The following is a 19,062-nucleotide window of genomic DNA, read 5'->3' as shown; positions in this document are numbered from 1 at the left end:
TGAATACTGGAAAACAAACACCCACGACATCACAATTAAATTTTTTGGGAGTTTTTTTATTTGCCGGCAATACGAACACTGCAATGCTGAGACTCCTTCAATAAAACGCTTTAGCAGTTTTTTTTTAGGGACACAAGAGACCAGAAAATATTGAAACATGTGCAGCCTCCACCGAAATGCAACAAGACAAAAGCAAAAAAAAAAAAAAAAAAAAAAAGAAAATCCACCTTATGTGCAGTGCAAATGAGGCGATGCAGTTTTTTACTGGCTGGCCGAGTGTAAACAAAACAACTTGGATCGAGATGACTTTTCAAATACAAATTACAGTGAGGAAGTGTTAACTTTTTTTTCTCACCCCCCCAAAAAACTCTTGAATTGTCCTCCGTTGACAAAAGGAAGTTTCAAAGTGTTTCTAATTTTCAAACAAGTTGGCGGGTAACTGCCATATTATTATGTAATGAAGTTGATGTGCGAAACGTGACTTTGTTGCTTTACTAGTGCTTGCCTCCACCCGGTGTCATGAAATTAAAGGACAAAGTAAACGTGGATGTGAAAAAAACGCAATAATGTGGCCAATATGTTGAAGCATATAAAGGTGTGCTAATTGTTTTACAGTGACAAAAAAACAAAAACACCAAACTCTTAAAAAAGAAAAAGAAAATAAATACAATGTAAATATATACATATATATATATAAATAGGCACAATGGGTTTTTTTTTTTTCCCTTTTTGGGGTAAATATCAAAAAAGCTGGTACAGCGAGCGTGCTCTGCTCTTTCTTGTCACCCTTTTCTGAGTGATCTTTACAGGTTAAAAGCACTTGAGGTGAGTGGTCCCCGACCAGCTGTGGGTCAAAGTGGACTATGAAGGGACTACAAAAGAAATTAAAATTGGCCTCGGAAGCCAAACGAATGGGGGAAACAAAATGTCAGGGGTGGAGGGCGTGGCAATCAGGTGAAGCAGAGGTCTTATCCGTACGCTGATGTCCTGTAGCCTTGGAGAGAAGAGGGCGGAAAACGTCAGTCGTTGCTTTTCAGCGGCATACGGTTGGCATGTAAAAAACCTAAATCTGATGTGGTGCGTTACCTGGTGGGGGGGGGGGTCAGAAGGCTGTGCGAGTTACAGCACGGTCAGCATGGTCTGAACACCACACTCAACAGCATTCTACAAAAGAACAGTTTCATAGGAGTTATATGATATATATATATATATACATACACTCACACAGACAATAACTCAAATGTTTTAAAATGGCACAAAGCAAGGAGGACAAGAACAGACTGCCATCTAGTGGCACGTTGCTGGAATTTCACAGATTGAAAAGGTTTCAAAGTTAAAATCCAAGTACCCTAAAATTTTGGCTCGCCGGTGGCAAACTTGAGCTTGTCCTGTTTGATCAAGTGCACTCAGACATTTGCTGTATGTCGCGGCTTGGTTTTATCATGGTGTTACTCTCCCTGGACTAATTATTGGTATGCTTAGGCTATTGCAGGAAGGTTGACGGTACGAAGAGGTGAAATTTGATTTTGTGACGAATCAAATAAAATAGCAGGGCAATATGTTTCAACGAGAGTTACAATCGGTACACTCAAATGAGGAAATGAAGTGTTCTAGCAGCCTGGCTAAGCGCTTTGTAGGCATAAAACTACATTTTAATGACAATTTCTCATTATTTTACGCAAAGACAAGGCCACATAAAATAAAGGCACTTCAATTTCCCAACAATTTATTTAACACGGTTGTCTGATTGGGAATAATATATGTTTTGTTAGCTTGCCTGTAAGTAATTTCTTACAGTTAGCACAATAAAGTGATTGATGGTGCAACAGTCGCTGTGTCTATCCTTGACTATCATAATAGGAAAAGCGTTAGAAAGGAAAAACAAAAAAAAGATATAATTATAAGTGGATGCCGACATCTAGAGGTCATGAAAAGGCTTTACACTTTCACTCCGATATTCCGCGGTCACCCAAAAGGTTTTATAAGAGGTGTTTTTGAAATTTCTACTTTTATTGACAGGGAAAGTATGACAGAATATATTTAGTTGTGTTTAAAATATACATACACTGGCGGAATTTGTGAAACAATTTAGAGTTCAACTTTTGTGGATGCACATTATAATTGAGAAATTACTGTATTTACAGTGTTGTCTATACAGGCCTGTGATTTGACTGAATGAAAAAAGACTGAAAAATATCCGGGGGTCAGGGAACGACAAGCATGATCAAAGGATGATCACCGATTCTAACATGCAAGTTTTATAAATTGTATTACGAATGGAATATACCTAGAAGAAAGCTATACTGTTTTCAAAATGTACGCAAAATTATCATTATTTAGGTCCATACCATTACCCCAAAAAATGACAAATTCAGATTTGCGTCATGGCATGCAAGTGTGTATATCGTATTTATTCCAAAACGTTTTAATTTCTTGTTTTTGTAAAACATGGAAACGCATGAATTTGACAACAATTATTAACGTCATGTTTCGTCCTCAGTAAGTAATAGACATTTTTACAAGTAATTGCTTCTGAACTCTCACCACTGAGCCCATGAGCGCTCCCCTTGACCACTGTGAAAACGTCAGACGTATGCACTGTGGTCAGATCAGTGTCATCCATTGAAGTTACACGGCTCATTCAAAGATTCAGATTCCAGCATTTATATTCCCATCAGAACATTTTTACGAACAATTTCGTGTTTTTGCAAAGTTACAATGAAAATGTGAACAAACAAAAAAAAAATAAATTGCTAACCAAACCAAGCCAATTATGAACTATAAATGTGAAAGGTCGCTTTCATCTATTTATTTTTTTTAACCCACCATGATATCCCCGTCTGTTTTTCAAGATGTAAAACTGAATTATTAACTTGCAGAATATCTTTAGGAATGCTCATTGAAAGCTGAAGACTGTGCTTCCATGTAAAAAAACAAAAAAAACAAAACGTCAGCCTGTGGTTGTTCATTGCGCTGGATCGGTTTTCATGTGCATTCAGAATGTGCGTCAAGTGCGGTATTGCATTGGTCAAGACTACACAAAATAAGACACTTGTAACAAATTTTACACGCGTAATTTTTCGTGCTCGACTGCATATTTGCGATGTCCTTGTCAAATCAGTGACTGCAAATGGCCCCGTAAACAAGCGTTTTCATTGGTCGAATGTGTTCTACATTCAACCAATCAACAAACGCGTATCAGATTTTCCGCCTCCCTTGCAAGATTCGGATCGGAAAATATGGAATGTGGATTCTGGCAGAGTTATGATAGGAATATCGCAGAAAAACACAAAATGTATATTTTTTAATCTATGCAATTTAAAAAGACGTAATTCTGACTATAAACGGAAAAATCTCGGCTGTATATAATACATTACAACTATCGATGGCAAGGTATTTCTAATTACCTAATTGGATACGTTACTCTGTGTTGCTGACTGAAAATGTTTTTGTGGTAGGCTACACATTGCTACTTCTTCCTCGTGCAAAAATTATCCAAAACTTTAGACACCTTGTCTTTTGCAGACACTTCCTTCTGACTCGTAGCCATCACACCAACTTATTGCTAAACTCAGTTGTGTCTGCAACTGCATTAACAGTCCATTTGTAAATATGATCCCTGCGAAGCTTTGAGAGATTTATTACGCTTCAAAATGTATCATTATTTTTTTGCAATCGAATCATTTCATTTCATTGATTGTTGCAGCCCTACTTCCAACAAACCACTCACTTTATGAACTCACCTCAGTGGTCAATGCTGCTCTCTGGCCAGCCGTCCAGTAAGTCGGAGCATACTGTGTGTGTGTATGTGCGTGTAAGGGAAAGGGGGACAGATGTCAGACAGGACAAAACAGGGAAATCGGACCAGATCACATGATCCGTAAGCAGAAAATGTACCTGGTAGGTGTACATATTATGAGAATTCACTGGCATCTGTGGAAGAACCATGTTTCCAATTTGGGAGTAGGGGTAAACCTGCCAATATCACAGTGGATGTTAAAATATGGCGGCACTGTGGAGTGACTGGTTAAGAGCGTCCACCTAACAGTTCTGAAGGCTGGCGTTCAAATCCCAGCTCTGCCTACGTGCGTTTTCCTCCCACATCCCAAAAACCTGCATTCATTCGAGACTCTAAATTGCCCTCAGGTGCAAGTATGAGTGCAAATACTTGTTTGTTTCTATGTGACGTGATTGGCTGGTGACCAGTTCCGGCTGTACCTCGCCTCTCACTTGAAGATAGTTCGGATAGGCTCCAGCACGACCACGACGCTTGAGAGGATAGGTTGTACAGAAAATGGATGGACGGATGTCTTATCTGTACTGATTAGGAGAAGCAGCATGTCGTCGGTGCCTTACTTTTGTACATAATTTAAATTAGAAGTCGTTTACTTCACACCACGGTAATTTTTGGACTATAACCCCCAACCCCCCAGAGTTCAGCCAGTGGTGCGACTTATATGTAAAATTAACACATTATGATATCGAGCCATCCATTTTCGGAGCCGCTTATCCATTATTTTCACACTGACAACCGCAAGAGGTCGCGCTACGCCTGTGCATCTGTACCTGCTAATTCTGGACTTATAAAAACAACTGAGAAGGACTGAACAAAAATCCCATTGAAGTGAAAATCTTATTCTGCAGATTAATGCAGTGAAATATGCAGGTACACTAAGCGTCCGGATGGCTTCTTTCGAGCATCAAAAGCTCTGTTGGTGGTGTATCGATAGCATGCAATCGCACATCACACCACAGTTCAAAAATAAATGAAATGTTTTCAACTCCATACCTGTCATCATCCCCGGACGCTTAACAAAAATACTCCAGCTATTTCATATCTCCGCTTTAAGGCAGGCTTGCATAGCACGCCGTGGATGACGGATGGAGATCACAGCCTCTGGGCGAATGCGCCATGCAAAAATAATCAGAATAATTTGCGCCAGCAACTTTCCGGGAAGTCGTTGGATGGCTCCACAAAGATGGACTTCGGTAACAACCAAAACCATCCTGTCGGGATTCAGAAAGTCAGGAATAGGCCAGTTGTAACTCCAACTGACGATGAATCTGATGGAAGCGGCGTAGAAGAGGAAGCGGCGTGTCATCTACCTCTGGAGTTAGCGGAGTTTAGAAGTGACACCGAGGATATAGATTTTATTGGATTTATTGATTTAGTGACACCCATGGTTTGGTAAGCTTGTTAGCATGTTTTTTATGCTGTAGCTATCTGAATAACTGTTATATTACGTCAACATAGCAGGCACGTTCTCAGTTGTTTTTATGCATCATGTAAAATTAGCAATACCGGACATCTAGTCAGCCTTTCTCTATTCTATTTTTATTTTAAACTGCGTTTCAAGATGAAATGTCTGGTCTTAGTGTTGGGTTTTATCAAATGAATTTCCCCTCAAAAATTTAACTTATACTCTGGAACGACTAACCCTATCATGTACTTTACCTTTTCAGAGTTTACACAATTGACAAGTTTTTTTTCTCTTGTACTACGTTTGCACAAGCAAGTAAGTGATACGCATTTCTTTCAAATGTTTTACTGCTTAAGAAATGTGACGTGGCACGTTTGAATGGCATTAAAAATAAAATGTTTCAAAAAATATTTTCAACCTAGAGAATTGAAATCTAATGGTGAGGCCAGTCCAAGTATGCTTGTACTACATGTAGGTGCGCGTTCTTTTCTTACTTGATAGTAGGGGCTTGCACCATTATAAAAGTGTGTGGACTGGGTCCGAGGCATTCCACTGGGCATGCAGCAAGAGCAAGAGCAGGACACGTACTGGGAAGGGACCATCCAAGCCTCAACTGGCATCATACGTGGTGGTGGTGGTGGTCTAATAGTCCCTGAGGGCAGGCGAAAGAGGTGACATGACATAAATAATGCAGAAACATCGACAATGGTGTGAAGAGTGCGCTCAGAATGCATACGACAAGTCCTCTGCTTGATGATTGCAGGACCCATCTTGAGTGTCTTCCCTTTCCAAACTATGTTTTGCTGTAGAAACAAACAAAATCTGCAAACAACGGCACACCAATGTTTTACCTTTAAACTTCATTTGTACTTACTTCAACAATTGACTTGATGTCAACATCTTCAGTAAAGTACACAAACCCATACCTGCAAGAACCATTGGTAAACCCGGAACTTAAAACTAATGTACAATATTAAAAATTCAACATCTTGAACTACTTTTACTGCCTATGTGTTTAACTAACCCTTTGCTGAGTCCTCCGCGGTATGTGATGATTTTCACATCCCTGACTGTACCGTACGTTGAAAAGAAGTCCTTCATTTCTGCTGTGTTAACCTGAAGGTTTGCAGGGAATTCAAAGTAAAAACAAGTAAAACATTTTAGTAGACCATCTTTAAAACATGTTCCACTGTACAAACTTGGGTTCGATGTACATGAACCGTACAAATCAACCAATGGACCTTTCCGACCTGTCACTCGTATATAGCAGCCAATCAGATAGCCGCAATGTCTTAACCCCTGCCTTGACACGCCCCTCTTGCCATGTTGTCTCAAAAGCAATGCCGGTTGTCAGTAGCGTGCACTTGGAAAAGTGAATGTTACGAAGAAAATGCTCCTCAGATGCACTTGGGGAATGTGCAATTCTGATGAAAGATATCCTGCGAAGTTGCGACCTCTTTGTTGAACTCTCTTGGACAAGTCTGACGCATTTTGGCAAAAAACATACCGCAATATTATCTGGAATACGCGTTAAGAGAATCAACTTCAAACATGTTCTGTTCAGTATCCATTTTGGAAGCTTGTGGGACATGGCAAACGTAGCTCAGAGGGGCGGAGCTTAGGATCGGTAGTCGGAAAGGTCAATTTTTTGCAGAAAAGGTCACACATCCTTACCTGAGTGTCAATCCCACCAACAAAGATGGCGTTGGGACAGACTCTGCCCTGTGGCAGAACATAGCCGTTAGACAGCTGTGGAGAAAGTGAATCTTGGCGGCTGCCCTACAAAGAAAACGTCACTGTTAACAAAATTATACAAATGCATTATGTAGAATAAACCGCTTTTACTATGAAAGAAATACACATTGTTTTAAACTGTTCCATATTTGTGTAATGGTATTTATTATGAAGCAGCAATTCTCAGTGGTGTACCCACGTGTGGGTACATGGGCTGCTACTGGTACGTATAGGAAAAAAATTGACAATAAGGCTTGAAACCATCTAACTCCTTTTTACAACCAAACACATGACACTTCAGGACAAGTTTAAGAGCACTTTTTTTCCTCCCCAAAAACATAACGTCAAAATTTTCCATTTATTCTCAAATTGACTCAAGTGTTATTTTATGTGTAACTTTCTTCATTACAAATAATTCTTCCACTGTGTACACATTCTACTTGTTTTACTCACTTATAACAGCACTTGTATCAAGGTTCCCCAAGTTTTTCACATTTCACATCCTACGTTTCGTCTTTTTTTTTTTTAACACCACAACATTTTGTTCCAATACTCTTATCATTTGGGAAGTCCCCAAAAATATGTGTATGGTGTGAATCCATGCATCCTCATAATCTCCAGCAAGGTGGCTGGATCGATAATTTCTTTCCTTAAGAGGGTATAAAAAAAATAAATAAACACGTTTCCAATCAAACACGCTCCACAGTGGAAAATGTGGTTTGAGTTAGCAGAAATTCAGCCATTCTTCATCAATAAAAAGGAATATTTTACGTGCAATACATTTTAAAAGAAACATTAGGTACATGTTTTTTTTCCCACTTGATTTTGTGATATTGTGACTGCATTGTTAATGTCAATGCTACATTGGCCTAAACTTATTTGGTAAAACTTTAAAACAATATTTCCATTTTAGTGTCTTGTACTTCTCATGTAGTATATTGTTTAAATAAAGTTGGACTGATTTGAACTTTTACTTCAACACTCTTGCATTTAATATTAGCAGTTTTTTTTAAGTTTAACGTTAAAGAACAATGCATTTCAATTGAACATTTAGACTATTTTCCTAAATGTAGGTGTAGTGTCTGTTTTTATTTTTTTTTAATACAAATGTTGGTCTCGATTGTGGTACTTTAAGACCTAAGGATTTTTTTAAGTGATACTTTGTGTAAAAAGATTCAATTATTACTGTTTTAGAGAATATGTTCATGATTCAAAGCCTGAGTACGGTGGTATTCTCCCTTTTAAAACTAACAGTGTCTGTTCTGCAACATCCAGTGAGGTGAAAAAAAACCCGGATTGGTCTAATTGCTGGGTTCATAACTCTTCGCTCTGGGTCTTACCCCCCAATTGGTGAACTTTTACCACCTAGCCTTTAATAGTGCTCACGAACAACAAGCTTTTTGATCTTTGATCATGATGAATATGATGATAAAGGCTATATGTTTGTGCTAAGATGCAAACATTATAGATTGTCAAGTTGTGTAATATAAATGTAAGCAAACGCGTAATTTCTAAGTTACTATTTAGAGCAACAAAAGAGTCCTCGAGGAATTCACTAATTGACGTTACCGGACTATCGAGTCAGTGACGATTTTTTTTTTTTTTTTGCCCAACATGGCACCCATAAAACACGGGGACAAAATGGCGGATTGTGAGACAAATGCGTACTCTTCAACATGCCGTAAAGCAACGTGATAAAGGTGCGTTGTTTTATTAAAAGTTTTTCAAAATGCAGTTGATCGCTGAAAAAAAAACTCGAAACGCCAGCTAATATTCCAAACGTAATGCGCATTGACGAGCATTTTCAATGATGGTGCCTTTTTTTTTTTTCAAAGCTAGCTTGGCCTTTTTACGATAATTAGCAAAAGTCGCTGGGACACATTTGAAGTGACGAAGATTCAAATTCAAATTTTCGTGCCACGCTTAGAGTCATACATTAGACATGCATATCGTGTAACTTTAAAACTTACCATATTTAAAACGACAAAACTTCTGGATTTTAGACCTGACCTGACGTTCGACCGCAAGATACGCGCTTTTTTTTCTGCCCCACCAACTGTCCACTTAGCCCACCTCGCTTCGTGAAACCGCCCAGTCCGACGTCACATGACCACAGAAACAACCAATCAGACGTTCGATGTTTCAATCTTAAAATGGATGGTTACTTTCCAACCACGTAGAGTCAACAACCGAGCCTACGTTCGTTCTCAATCATGTTCTTTTTTTTAATTATTTTTAAAACCTACAAATAACTTAAAAAGAGTAACAAACAAGCGTTATTCATTCTTGGGGGTTTTCCACTCGACAATGAAGTAATTTCCTTTCAATTTTAAACACTAGATGGCAGCAAGCTACTATTGTCCATTGTTACCTTGCTTGAGGTAAACACTTTATAAACAAAATTTGTTTGCTGGCCCGAGAATAATATTCATTACTAATGGTCGAAAAGGGAAAGATCTATTTCAATCCACACTTTCATTACTCCAGTTTATAATGTCTAAAACACCATTAAACAATGTTTACATTAACAAATCTGTTGATGGGCGTTGATTTAACACCTGTAGATTATATTCGATTAAACTCTTTTTACAAAGTTTTCTTTACAGATGAGGGGGACGTTTAAAAAAATGTTTACTTGTTAAGGATGAGTACTATTTATATGGAGCTCTCTGTTAGTGATCAGTCAGCCTTTGGTGTAGGCCGTATCTGTATTCCAATCTCAGTAAAGCAATTGCATCATATCCCTCCCTGGATTGTAAACTCCAAAAAAAAAAAAAAAAGTTGTAAACAAAGACAGAAGACAAGACTAGTGTAAAATGTAGCCAGTGACGACTTTTATTATGCTCATAAATTTCGCAAGGTTTGTGTACATTAACTGTAGAGTTATTTTTGCGTGGATTTGTCTGACCTGGGCCCATTTGTAATTTAGACACACGAGACACATTGCAAAATAATGCTGCGGGAGCCAATGCGATCCAGTAGTTTCACAAGTTTGACTTTTAAAATGGGCCCGAAACCAAACTGCATCTCTTGGCATGATGAAATGCATTGTTATGTATTCTGCGCAGTGACGGTGTTGATCAAAATATTTGCATTGTTTTCTTTGTAAAGGCAGAATCGTTGCTACAACTTGCATTAGCTCTCGTACAATTCTACAAGTTTACTTTATTTTGTGGCTGTAAAATTTCAGTCAGGGAGCAAAAAAAAAAGGGAATTTTCATTTTGTCTGGCATTTACCCCTGAGGGGGCTGCCTTGGCACCTATCCACGAGCAATGCATCATAATAATTCCCCCTGAATGTTCCAGTAAAAGCTGTGGCCACGATTCTGGCTGAAAAAAACAACAACTCCCAAGCACATTGCATGAAATTTTGCAGACAGAACACTCACTCAACAAGCCTCTGCCAATGCCTTTGGCCAATATTCAGGCTTTTTCTTTATCTCATCAAATTGAAAAGGTTTTTTGAGTATTAAAGAACTGTTTTAAAAGCATCAGAACAATTGCCCAAAGCTCCTGTTTAATAAACAAGTGGCAACTCACAACTTCAGAGGAGCTAGCATTTAAACATTTGCAAAAAACAAACAGTAGAATTCTGTCTTTCAATGTGCTTAATGAGATTTATATCTTAGGAACACTGAAGGTTTATTTGTGTGAAATATTTAACCCTCTATGAGGACAGTTGTTGACAGCCGACATTCCCAAAACATGCACGTTAGGTTAATTATGGACTCCAAATGGTCCATAAGTGTAAATGTGCGCGTAAATTGTCGGCGACCCGTCTCAGATTGGCCCTACCTCAGCCGTGGCCTTAAAATAGCAGGAACGCTATAGAAAATGGATGATTAATGTTAGCATTAAGGTTAGCAGAAATGAAACATGAACAACAAAATGGAAGACTATTAACATAACAACAGTAATACTCTACCATTTTCTTCTCTCGGCATGCATTGAAGGCACTGACTTAATTTTCCTTTGCCTTTTAATGCCGTGGCTAAAGTATTATATGGCTTTGATTCTCATTAAGGTCACAGTCGCTAGAGCCAATCAGCAGACTTTGGGCGAGAGACGGGGTACCCTGAGCCTGTCTCCAGTCAATTGCAATCATTATTAGTCTGATAATATCAGTAAAAAGTCATACTAATATTAACTGTTTATTACAATTTATTGTTAATAATCATCATGGTGTATTTCTGTCCTAATAATATTTTAACTTTTTTACAATTATTTATTTCTATTATTATTTGTATTGGTCATAGAATGAATTCCATATTTTTAAATAATTTTCTAATCCCTGTCTCCAGGCAATTGTAGTTATTATTGATATTATTAATACTATTAGCAGTAATAATATTCATTGTAGGAATCATTATATTATTATTAATGTTAATATCATTCCTATGATTATTGTTAATATTAAAAACTGTTCCAAACAAATACGCGTTCATCTAAGGTGACACGCTGTGCCGACCCCTAACGGGACAAGCTGAAAGGAAAAGAAGAAAAAAGTAGTAGTAGTATCAATTTCATAATTATTTATGACGGTGATCATGATAATGATGATCTTGATCTTTTTAAAGTAATCTTACGTCTATCCATTTTCTGTACTGTTTATATGGGTGAAAGGTCATGGATTTAAACATTAATAGTGATAATTTTTGTGAAATATCTAATATCATTGCATTTGTATATAATTAATTTACTACATCAACAACTATCATTAGTACAAATAATAACAGTTTGGAGTGGCTCATAGAGCAAAAAAATAAAAGTGTAACATGTAAAGAAAATACAGAATGAGGAAAAAATGAAAGAACAAAAGAAAGAAAGAAGATGGCAACAATAACTACGACTACCACTAGTACTATCATTTGAGCTATTTATGGGGATAAACATAGTAGGCCTACAAACAAACTAAATAAAGAACATGAGAGAAAGAAAGAAAAAGAAGGAAAGGTAAGAAAGAAAAAAGGAAAGAAAGCAAAAAAGACACAAAGAAAGCAAAAAAAGACAGAAACAAATTGAGATGCTACAGAATTGGTGGAGTGTGAGGAAAGGATCAGGCCATAAAAGCATCTCAGTTTCCTCAGTTCACATCACATCAATCTATTGAGCTGTGTGGAGAATGTGATGAAGATTGTCAGCGCATGTCTGGGAGGTGTGTCGATTCTTGCTGTCACTCAGTTGTTGCCCCCCCCCCAGCCCCCACCTCCTTTTTTGTTTTGTTGCAGGGTTGTGCCATGCACACACTGTGTGCGTGAAGGAGGGAGGCGTTCCAGAGCGAGAGGGTGAGAGAGACAAGTTTCCTGCGCTCACAGTAGCCGGCTCCCTTCCTTCCACCATGGCACGTTTGCATCCATGTGCAGCTTGTGTGCATGTCTCCGCGCAGAGCGACCTGTGAACCTCACCGTACGAGTCGCCATGGCCGAATTTGGGCAGCTCAAGCGCGTCGGTCCACCGGTTGCTGCTCCTGCTTCTGCTGCTGCAGCGCCAGGTGGAGCCGCGGGAAGCCCCGAGACGCGCCGCGGAGGAGAGCCGGTGTCTAACGGCAACTGCAACCCGACGGATCCCGCGGGGAGGCTCCATAGGGGGTCCAGCTGTGAGTCCCCGACGTGGGAGGGCTTGGATTCGGCCACTAAGTCATTACCTCGACGCAGCAGTCTCATTAAGGTAGGCCGGTTTCTGCAAATCAACTTACTTTCAAATGTAAGAAAAGATCATTTGGGTTAGTACTCCCGCTTGTGCTACAAATTTAAATTAAAAAGAAATAACCTTTATGTGAGATTAAAAGTTGTTTGGCCAATTATTATGATCATGGCGCGTAATACAATGTTTCCCAAGTTTCTTTGAGCAAAGGCACATAGAAAAATTACAATAGAATTACATAAGTAAAATCTCACGGCACAACACCAGAGAAAAATGTCACAAAAAGTAAATGCATAGATTAATTATGAACCGCCTGCGATGTACTAGAAGAGCAAGTAATTGTTCCGCCTGTGAGTACGTGCCCTCTTTTCCTGATTGGCTTAACGGGTGATAAAACTGTCCAACCGGAGTTAGTGAGTTAGACCAGTGTTGGTAATTTTGTAGACCGGCGGATTCCAGAGGATCCGAGAGGGATGGGGGAACTCTCTAAATCGTCTATTTGTGACTGGCGACCAATCCAGGGTGTAGCCCACTGCTGAGCTAAAGTCAGCTGGGATCAGCTCCAGCTCACCTGCAACCTTCATGAGGACAACACTATAAAATGTAAGGTTGCCTCAGAGGGTCTAGACCGCATTCCTGGTTCGAGCCCCATTGAGGTCCACTGGGGATCTATCAGGATGCACATTTGGTGCTAAGTAGAACTGTGTAGACACTGGTGGGTCCAATACAGAACCACTAAGAATTGGTTTGTAACTGCCCGGGGAAAACCCACATAGGCACGGGGAGAACATGCAAACTCCACACAGGCGGGGCCCGGATCGAACTCAGAACTCAGAACCGTGAGGCCAATGCTTTACCAGCTGATCCACCCTTCCGCCCTGATACATTCAACAAATTGAAAATATTAAACGTAGCCATGGGATAAGTCCAAGTTTACAAGTCACTTCTTACCTTTGTAAGTCACTGTACTTAAACATTAAACTCGAGTGCAACTAATTTATTAAATATTACAGTGTTGAGGTGAAAATGTAAACCATTGCAAAGCCACCTAGGTAGAAAAATCCTTCTCTGATTCACCCTAAATATAACTTTGGACATGGCATTGATCTGGTCCAGCCACCCAAAACAGCTACTACTGTACTATTTAAGAAAAACAAAAAAGTAATCAGAATCAGCTTTATTGACCAAGTATGTAAACAACACGCAAGGAATTTGTTTCCAGTAGTTAAAGCCGCCCTTGCACGAAAGACTTGTTGAGTATGACAGTAGTCAAGTCAATTGATAGAACACTTTTAACTCTCAGCTGTGTAAAGGATGCATCTACTAGTATTTAGAGCAGTTAGAATGCCCATGAGAGCAATAGTCCAGTGCAAAGGGTGTCAAGACTTCAACGTATGCAGTTTAAGGTGACTAGTCGTATGATAGTCTGGGACAATGTTGATTGTGCAATTGTTGCAGATGCTACTCAGCTACTAGTCTTGGTCAACGACAGACAGACGTGCAGTCTGTAATGTACGACTGTAAGTGGCCCAGCAGAATGTGACAACCCGAGGCAGAAAATCGTCTCGGTCGGGTTTGAGAACATGAGGAAGGAAAGGCAAAAAAAAAACAAAAAAAAAACATGTAGGACCCAAGTGCATTAAAGCAGTGAGGCGAGGCGAGAATCTTAAAATATTACATTTTTGAGAAAAAGCAATAAAAGTACCACTTAAATGAACCTAAGATGGGAACAAAGCAAGACTGGTGATATCACTGGTATGACATACACGAGCAAATATTGGACCGAAAAGAACTGAGAAACCAGGAAGTTAAATAGACAGGTTGCCGAGGCAATGAGGAACGCCTGGACAGGAGACGAGTGGTTGGGTGGAGGTGATTGGTCAACGTGAACAGGTGGACACAGCTAAAAAAAAAATGCATACCCAAGACGTGGAAAACATGAAACAAAACCAACCCAAGCACAATGTAACCATGACGCTAACCCCCCAGTTTCCAGATGTGGAAGTGGGCTGGTAGGAAGCCACAGAGCCGCTTGTCAGGGTCAGTCTGGTGGCCTTCCAGCCCCCACCCCCAAAAGTGATGTGCTTTCCCGACAGCATTGATGTTCACCACGTGATCCAGTACTCATGGGGGTCACGTAGGTTTACTTAATGTTGTGTCTAGTGAGCGCCAGCTTCTGTTTTCTCCTCGTTCCTCTTCACCTTCTTTAACCGCAGCAGCTGCAGAGGAAGTTGACAATGATGTCACGTGTGTATTGTGCGCAAGGTGTGCATTAAGAGGCACGATATGTTCTGTTATACTTGGAGCTGGCATGTCGTGTTCTGGCCTCAAGATAGGAGCAGGTGATGTCACTCAGCGCTTGACTGACTAGAGATGAGCCGGAGGAGCCGGACCACCTGCTGCAGTGAGAAGTCGTCACTTTGCCTCGAGGCCACGCCGACCCCGTACTCCTTTTCAGTTCATGACAGATTCCAAATTTCTGACGTCTTAACGTCTCACATAGACGTTGTGCTGTGTTTGGATCGGAAAAACATTTCAATCTTGGTGCTGGTAATAGCGCATCGAATCAATAACTTTCCTCCCCGTGACGGCGTCCTCACCTACTTTTGGTTCCGTATTGATCTCTTCGCGGTTCGTCTCCAACGCGACCGCTTGTGAAGACATCATCGTTATTGACTTAACCAGCAATGTTTATTTTCAGCAGTGTGACATGTTTGTTTTGGATCGAAATTATTCATTAGGCCGGCCGTCGTCGAAATAAGATCTTTGTAAAACTTTTTGAAGTTTTCCCATTTTGAACTGCAATCAGAATTCATCTTTTTTTTGTACCAAACTTTTTGTTTGTAAAACAGTACATTAGAAAACGATGGTAATTCTATTTTAGCATAAAAATATTTTGATGCTGCCACCGTAGTGGTGGTGTATTCATTACTATTGAAGCAAAAAAAATGTATCTTGTCTTGCTTCACATACTGTATGATGTATCATGCCATTTCTTGATGAGATGGATTTGAGGTTGAGATTTTTGGTTTTTAGTTTTGTTTTGTAAACGTCATAGAGAGCATGAATAGGTCAGTGCAAGACAAAAAAAATTGATCTATTCTTAACATAGTCATCCATCCATCCATCCATTTTCTTTGCCGCTCATCCTCACGAGTGTCGCGGGAAGTGCTGGAGCCTATCCCATCTGTCGACGGGCAGAAGCCGGGGTACACCCTGAACTGGTTGCCAGCCGATCGCAGGGCACATGGAGACAAACAACCGCACACACAATCACACCTTGGGGCAATTTAGAGTGTCCAATTAATGTTGCATGTTTTTGGGATGTGGGAGGAAACCGGAGTGCCCGGAGGAAACCCACGCATGCACGGGGAGAACATGCAAACTCCACACAGGCGGGTCCGGGATTGAACCCGGGACCTCAGAATTGTGAGGCCAACGCTTTCCAGCTGATCCATCGGCTGCCCTAATATGGTCAACAAAGTGAAAATATTTAGGGTGGCAATATAGCAATAGCATAAGTCTTACATTTGTAATTCACTGTACGTAAGCATTAAACTATCTATAAATATTAGAATGTTAAGGTAAAAATGTAAACCAGTCCAAAAGCTCCACCTTGGTAGAAAAACCCTTATCTGAATCCCCATCAAATTGCACATGTTCATACAGGCAAAACGTCATCTTTCAGATGGATGCATTATTATCAGAGAAAGCAACAACAATCTTGAGCGCAACCTGCAGTTTCAAGTAGGGAAGAAACAAAAAAATGTCTTCCTGTAGCTTGTCAATAATCGATTAAGCAATTGAGCAAAAATCAAGTGCACACATGGTTGTCACTACTGGCGGCACTCCTTTACTAAAATAACAATAACCCCCCCCGACACACACACACCACACACACACACACACACACACACATAGTTATTGTATTTATTTATTGTTGTATAATCGATCCAAGAAATCACACCTGTAATTATAAAATAAACAATGATTTCACGTTGTGACTGCATTTGTTTCCTGAAGTCACGTTCCTTTAGGGGAGCAGCAGGTTTCAAACGGCAAAATTCTCATCTCAACCAGAACTAAATGAGCAGTCGGCATCACCACGGCAACCGGTAAAAACCTGCCGCGGGGTCCAGCTGATTGTGGCATTTCTTGTCCGTTGAACTTCTATTGTGACTCGGGTTATTCTTGTAACGCGTCGTTTCATCACGTATTGCAGCCTCGCGCATCTCTGATGTAATCAGCATACCCCGCATATCAAAAGTGATCCTCTCGGGCAAAGATAGAAACAAAATCAAATAATAAAAGCTGTGTTCTCAACGTCCGTGGATAGTTTTGAGTTTCTCATGAAATAAGGTTCTTAGCACAAGTCTGCATCCTCCCTTTTTTTTTTTTTTTTTTTTTGATGTGAGTAGCAACAACTCAACTGCAGGAAACTGGACAGTTGGCCAATTTCCTCACATAGTTCATGTTGCAACATTGCTGTTAAGTCATCAGTATTCAGTGATGACATTTTACTGTCACTGTGGACCTCTACACACATTCTCACACACACACTTCTCTGCTCCCACATGCAGGGACGATCAGCTGTCTTGGCGTTCTCTAGCAAGTGCCTTGACTTATGAGTTTAATTTGTTCTGTGCCTTCTGTGGTCATGCTTGTAATTCAAAATCTGTCATATCTATAATCTCCTTTAACTGCGGGAATGCCATTAATCTGGTCCAGCAGCCCAAAAACACAGCGATTATTGTACTTGGTAAATAACACAGTCATCAGAATCCGCTTTATGGGCCAAGTATGTAAACAACACGGGGAATGCGTCCGGGTGCGACGTACATGCTGAGTGTGACAGCAGACTTTTAACTCATAATTATGCAAAGGATGCAGTCGTCCAACATTTAGAGCAGTTAGAGCAACAGTCCAGTGGAGTGACCAATGTGCAAAAACATGGAGGACGCAAGTGCATTGAAGCTGGGGACAAGTTGGGAGTCTCAAAATGATGTTTAATTTTCAAGAAAAGGCAACTAAACAAATAAACGAACCTACAACTGGTGATACTGACAGACACGAAAAACAATGGACTGAAAATTTGTGGGCGTCACAGTGGGTCAGCTGGTAAAGCGTTGGCCTCACAGTTCTGAGGTCCCGGGTTCGATCCTGGACCCGCCTGTGTGGAGTCTGCATGTTCTCCCCGTGCCAAAAACATGCAACATTAATTGGACATTGGACTAAATAGATCCAAGGTGTGATTGTGAGTGCGACTGTTGTCTGTCTTCATGTGCCCTGCGATTGGCAACCAGATCAAGGCCCGTTGACAGCTGGGATAAGCTTCAGCACTCCCGGCGACCCTCGTAAGGATAAGCGGCAAAAGAAAATCGATAACTGAAAGAAACAAGGAAGTTAAATACACTAATTGAAGGGACGAGGGTGTCACTGATGGTGTAGTGGTACACAGTCCTGCCTTTGGTGGGGGCAGCGTGGTATCGATTCCCGCTCAATGATGGTGTCAATATCTGACTGGCGACCAGTTCAGGGTGTTCACCCGAAGCTAGCTCGGATAGGCTTCAGCTTTCCCGCAACCCTTGTGGGATTAAGCGACCTAGACATTGACATGGAAACGAGGAACATGAATTGTTGAAGGGATCTGATTGGTCAACAAGCTAGAGAGTAGTGGCAAACAGTCAGTAATACAATTTTGTTGGGCTGGGGGGGGGGGGTATATTGTACGCCGGTGAGTATTGTTATATTATGAGTAGACTGTGTTTCATTGCTAAAAGAGTTGAAACTACCGAGAAATCAATGACAGGTCACACTACCTGACTTCCAGAATTTGATACCAACATTTAACATCACCTTCCCCCCTATTATAATCAAGAGCAGAAATGCGGCGATGGGGATGTTTGCACGCCTCACCTGTAGTGGATCAATGGAAATGATCAGTGACTTCCACGTTTGCTTTCATGAACATGCTCATGCTTAGAATTGAAAAGCCCTGAGTCGAAAGTTTTGGGCTAATCAATGCATTCATCAGGGGTTGGACGAGGTCTACCCTTGTGAATTTCAATTCTTTGTCCTTCAAAGGTGTTCATTCTTTCAACTTTGTGGTAACAGTTTGGGGAAAGAAAGTAAGGCTCCCGAAGGCATGCTTTGATGAGGCACTCAATAATAAGCAGTCGTTTATTTCCACACCCAGTTGGAGTTTCCTGTGTATTCAAAACAATCGCATCCTTTTGCTAGCTTAATGCTAACACAGTGCAAAATGCCATAGATCAGGGGTGTCAAACTCATTTTTTGTCACGAGCCACATTGTAGTTATGGTTTCCCCTCAAAAGGGCCATTATGACTGTGAAATCATAAAAATCTCTGACCGCCTCATCATATTTACGTTTGGAATTTATGAAGTAGCTTTGGAATCATAAATCAAGGGAAGGGTTTTTCAACTATTGTTGATGTTTGGCGACAAAAAATGCTTGCAATATCT

General features: G+C 40.3%; 2 protein-coding genes across 8 annotated transcripts in view; one reads left to right on the top strand and one right to left on the bottom strand.

Annotated features, from left to right (window-relative positions):
• Nucleotides 1-35: 35 nt before the first annotated feature.
• Nucleotides 36-10,956, bottom strand: dazl (deleted in azoospermia-like). 2 transcript variants are annotated; one of them, XM_061813827.1, is made up of 11 exons: nt 10,861-10,956; nt 10,731-10,760; nt 6,876-6,980; nt 6,226-6,317; nt 6,076-6,127; nt 5,938-6,004; nt 5,696-5,853; nt 3,898-3,975; nt 3,744-3,794; nt 1,087-1,164; nt 36-994 (listed from the first exon to the last, which is right to left on the bottom strand). In XM_061813827.1, the coding sequence occupies exons 1-10, from the start codon at nt 10,861-10,863 to the stop codon at nt 1,120-1,122; spliced, it is 681 nt and encodes a 226-aa protein (XP_061669811.1). In that variant the 5' UTR covers nt 10,864-10,956; the 3' UTR covers nt 36-994; nt 1,087-1,119. The 2 variants fall into 2 exon arrangements, with proteins under 2 accessions (XP_061669811.1, XP_061669819.1); XM_061813835.1 differs by lacking the exons at nt 10,731-10,760; nt 10,861-10,956 and adding an exon at nt 8,906-9,060.
• LOC133497632 (inactive phospholipase C-like protein 2) overlaps nt 6,999-19,062 on the top strand; it is a 35,216-nt gene continuing 23,152 nt past the window's right edge. Inside the window, exons 1-3 of one of the 6 annotated variants that reach the window (XM_061813689.1) lie at nt 6,999-8,635; nt 12,164-12,220; nt 12,322-12,602. In XM_061813689.1, coding sequence (XP_061669673.1) covers nt 8,596-8,635; nt 12,164-12,220; nt 12,322-12,602 — 378 coding nt within the window. In that variant the 5' untranslated portion in view covers nt 6,999-8,595. Of the gene's footprint in view, nt 8,636-11,521; nt 12,221-12,298; nt 12,603-19,062 lie in introns of those variants that run through there. The other 5 variants (XM_061813716.1, XM_061813726.1, XM_061813707.1 and 2 more) reach the window with 5 other exon arrangements.

Source organism: Syngnathoides biaculeatus, chromosome 1, assembly GCF_019802595.1.
Source record: "Syngnathoides biaculeatus isolate LvHL_M chromosome 1, ASM1980259v1, whole genome shotgun sequence".
Classification (NCBI taxonomy): Eukaryota; Metazoa; Chordata; class Actinopteri; order Syngnathiformes; family Syngnathidae; genus Syngnathoides; species Syngnathoides biaculeatus.
The sequence above is the reverse complement of the archived record's forward strand: the minus strand, read 5'-3'. Positions and strand labels throughout refer to the sequence as shown.

Coding starts and splice junctions, on each gene's coding strand:
- dazl (XM_061813827.1), bottom strand. Junction 6,981..10,730: donor ATTTTAAGGCCACGGCTGAG/GTAGGGCCAATC, acceptor TTTTCTTTGTAG/GGCAGCCGCCAAGATTCACT. Junction 3,795..3,897: donor ATAATATGTACACCTACCAG/GTACATTTTCTG, acceptor ACACACACACAG/TATGCTCCGACTTACTGGAC.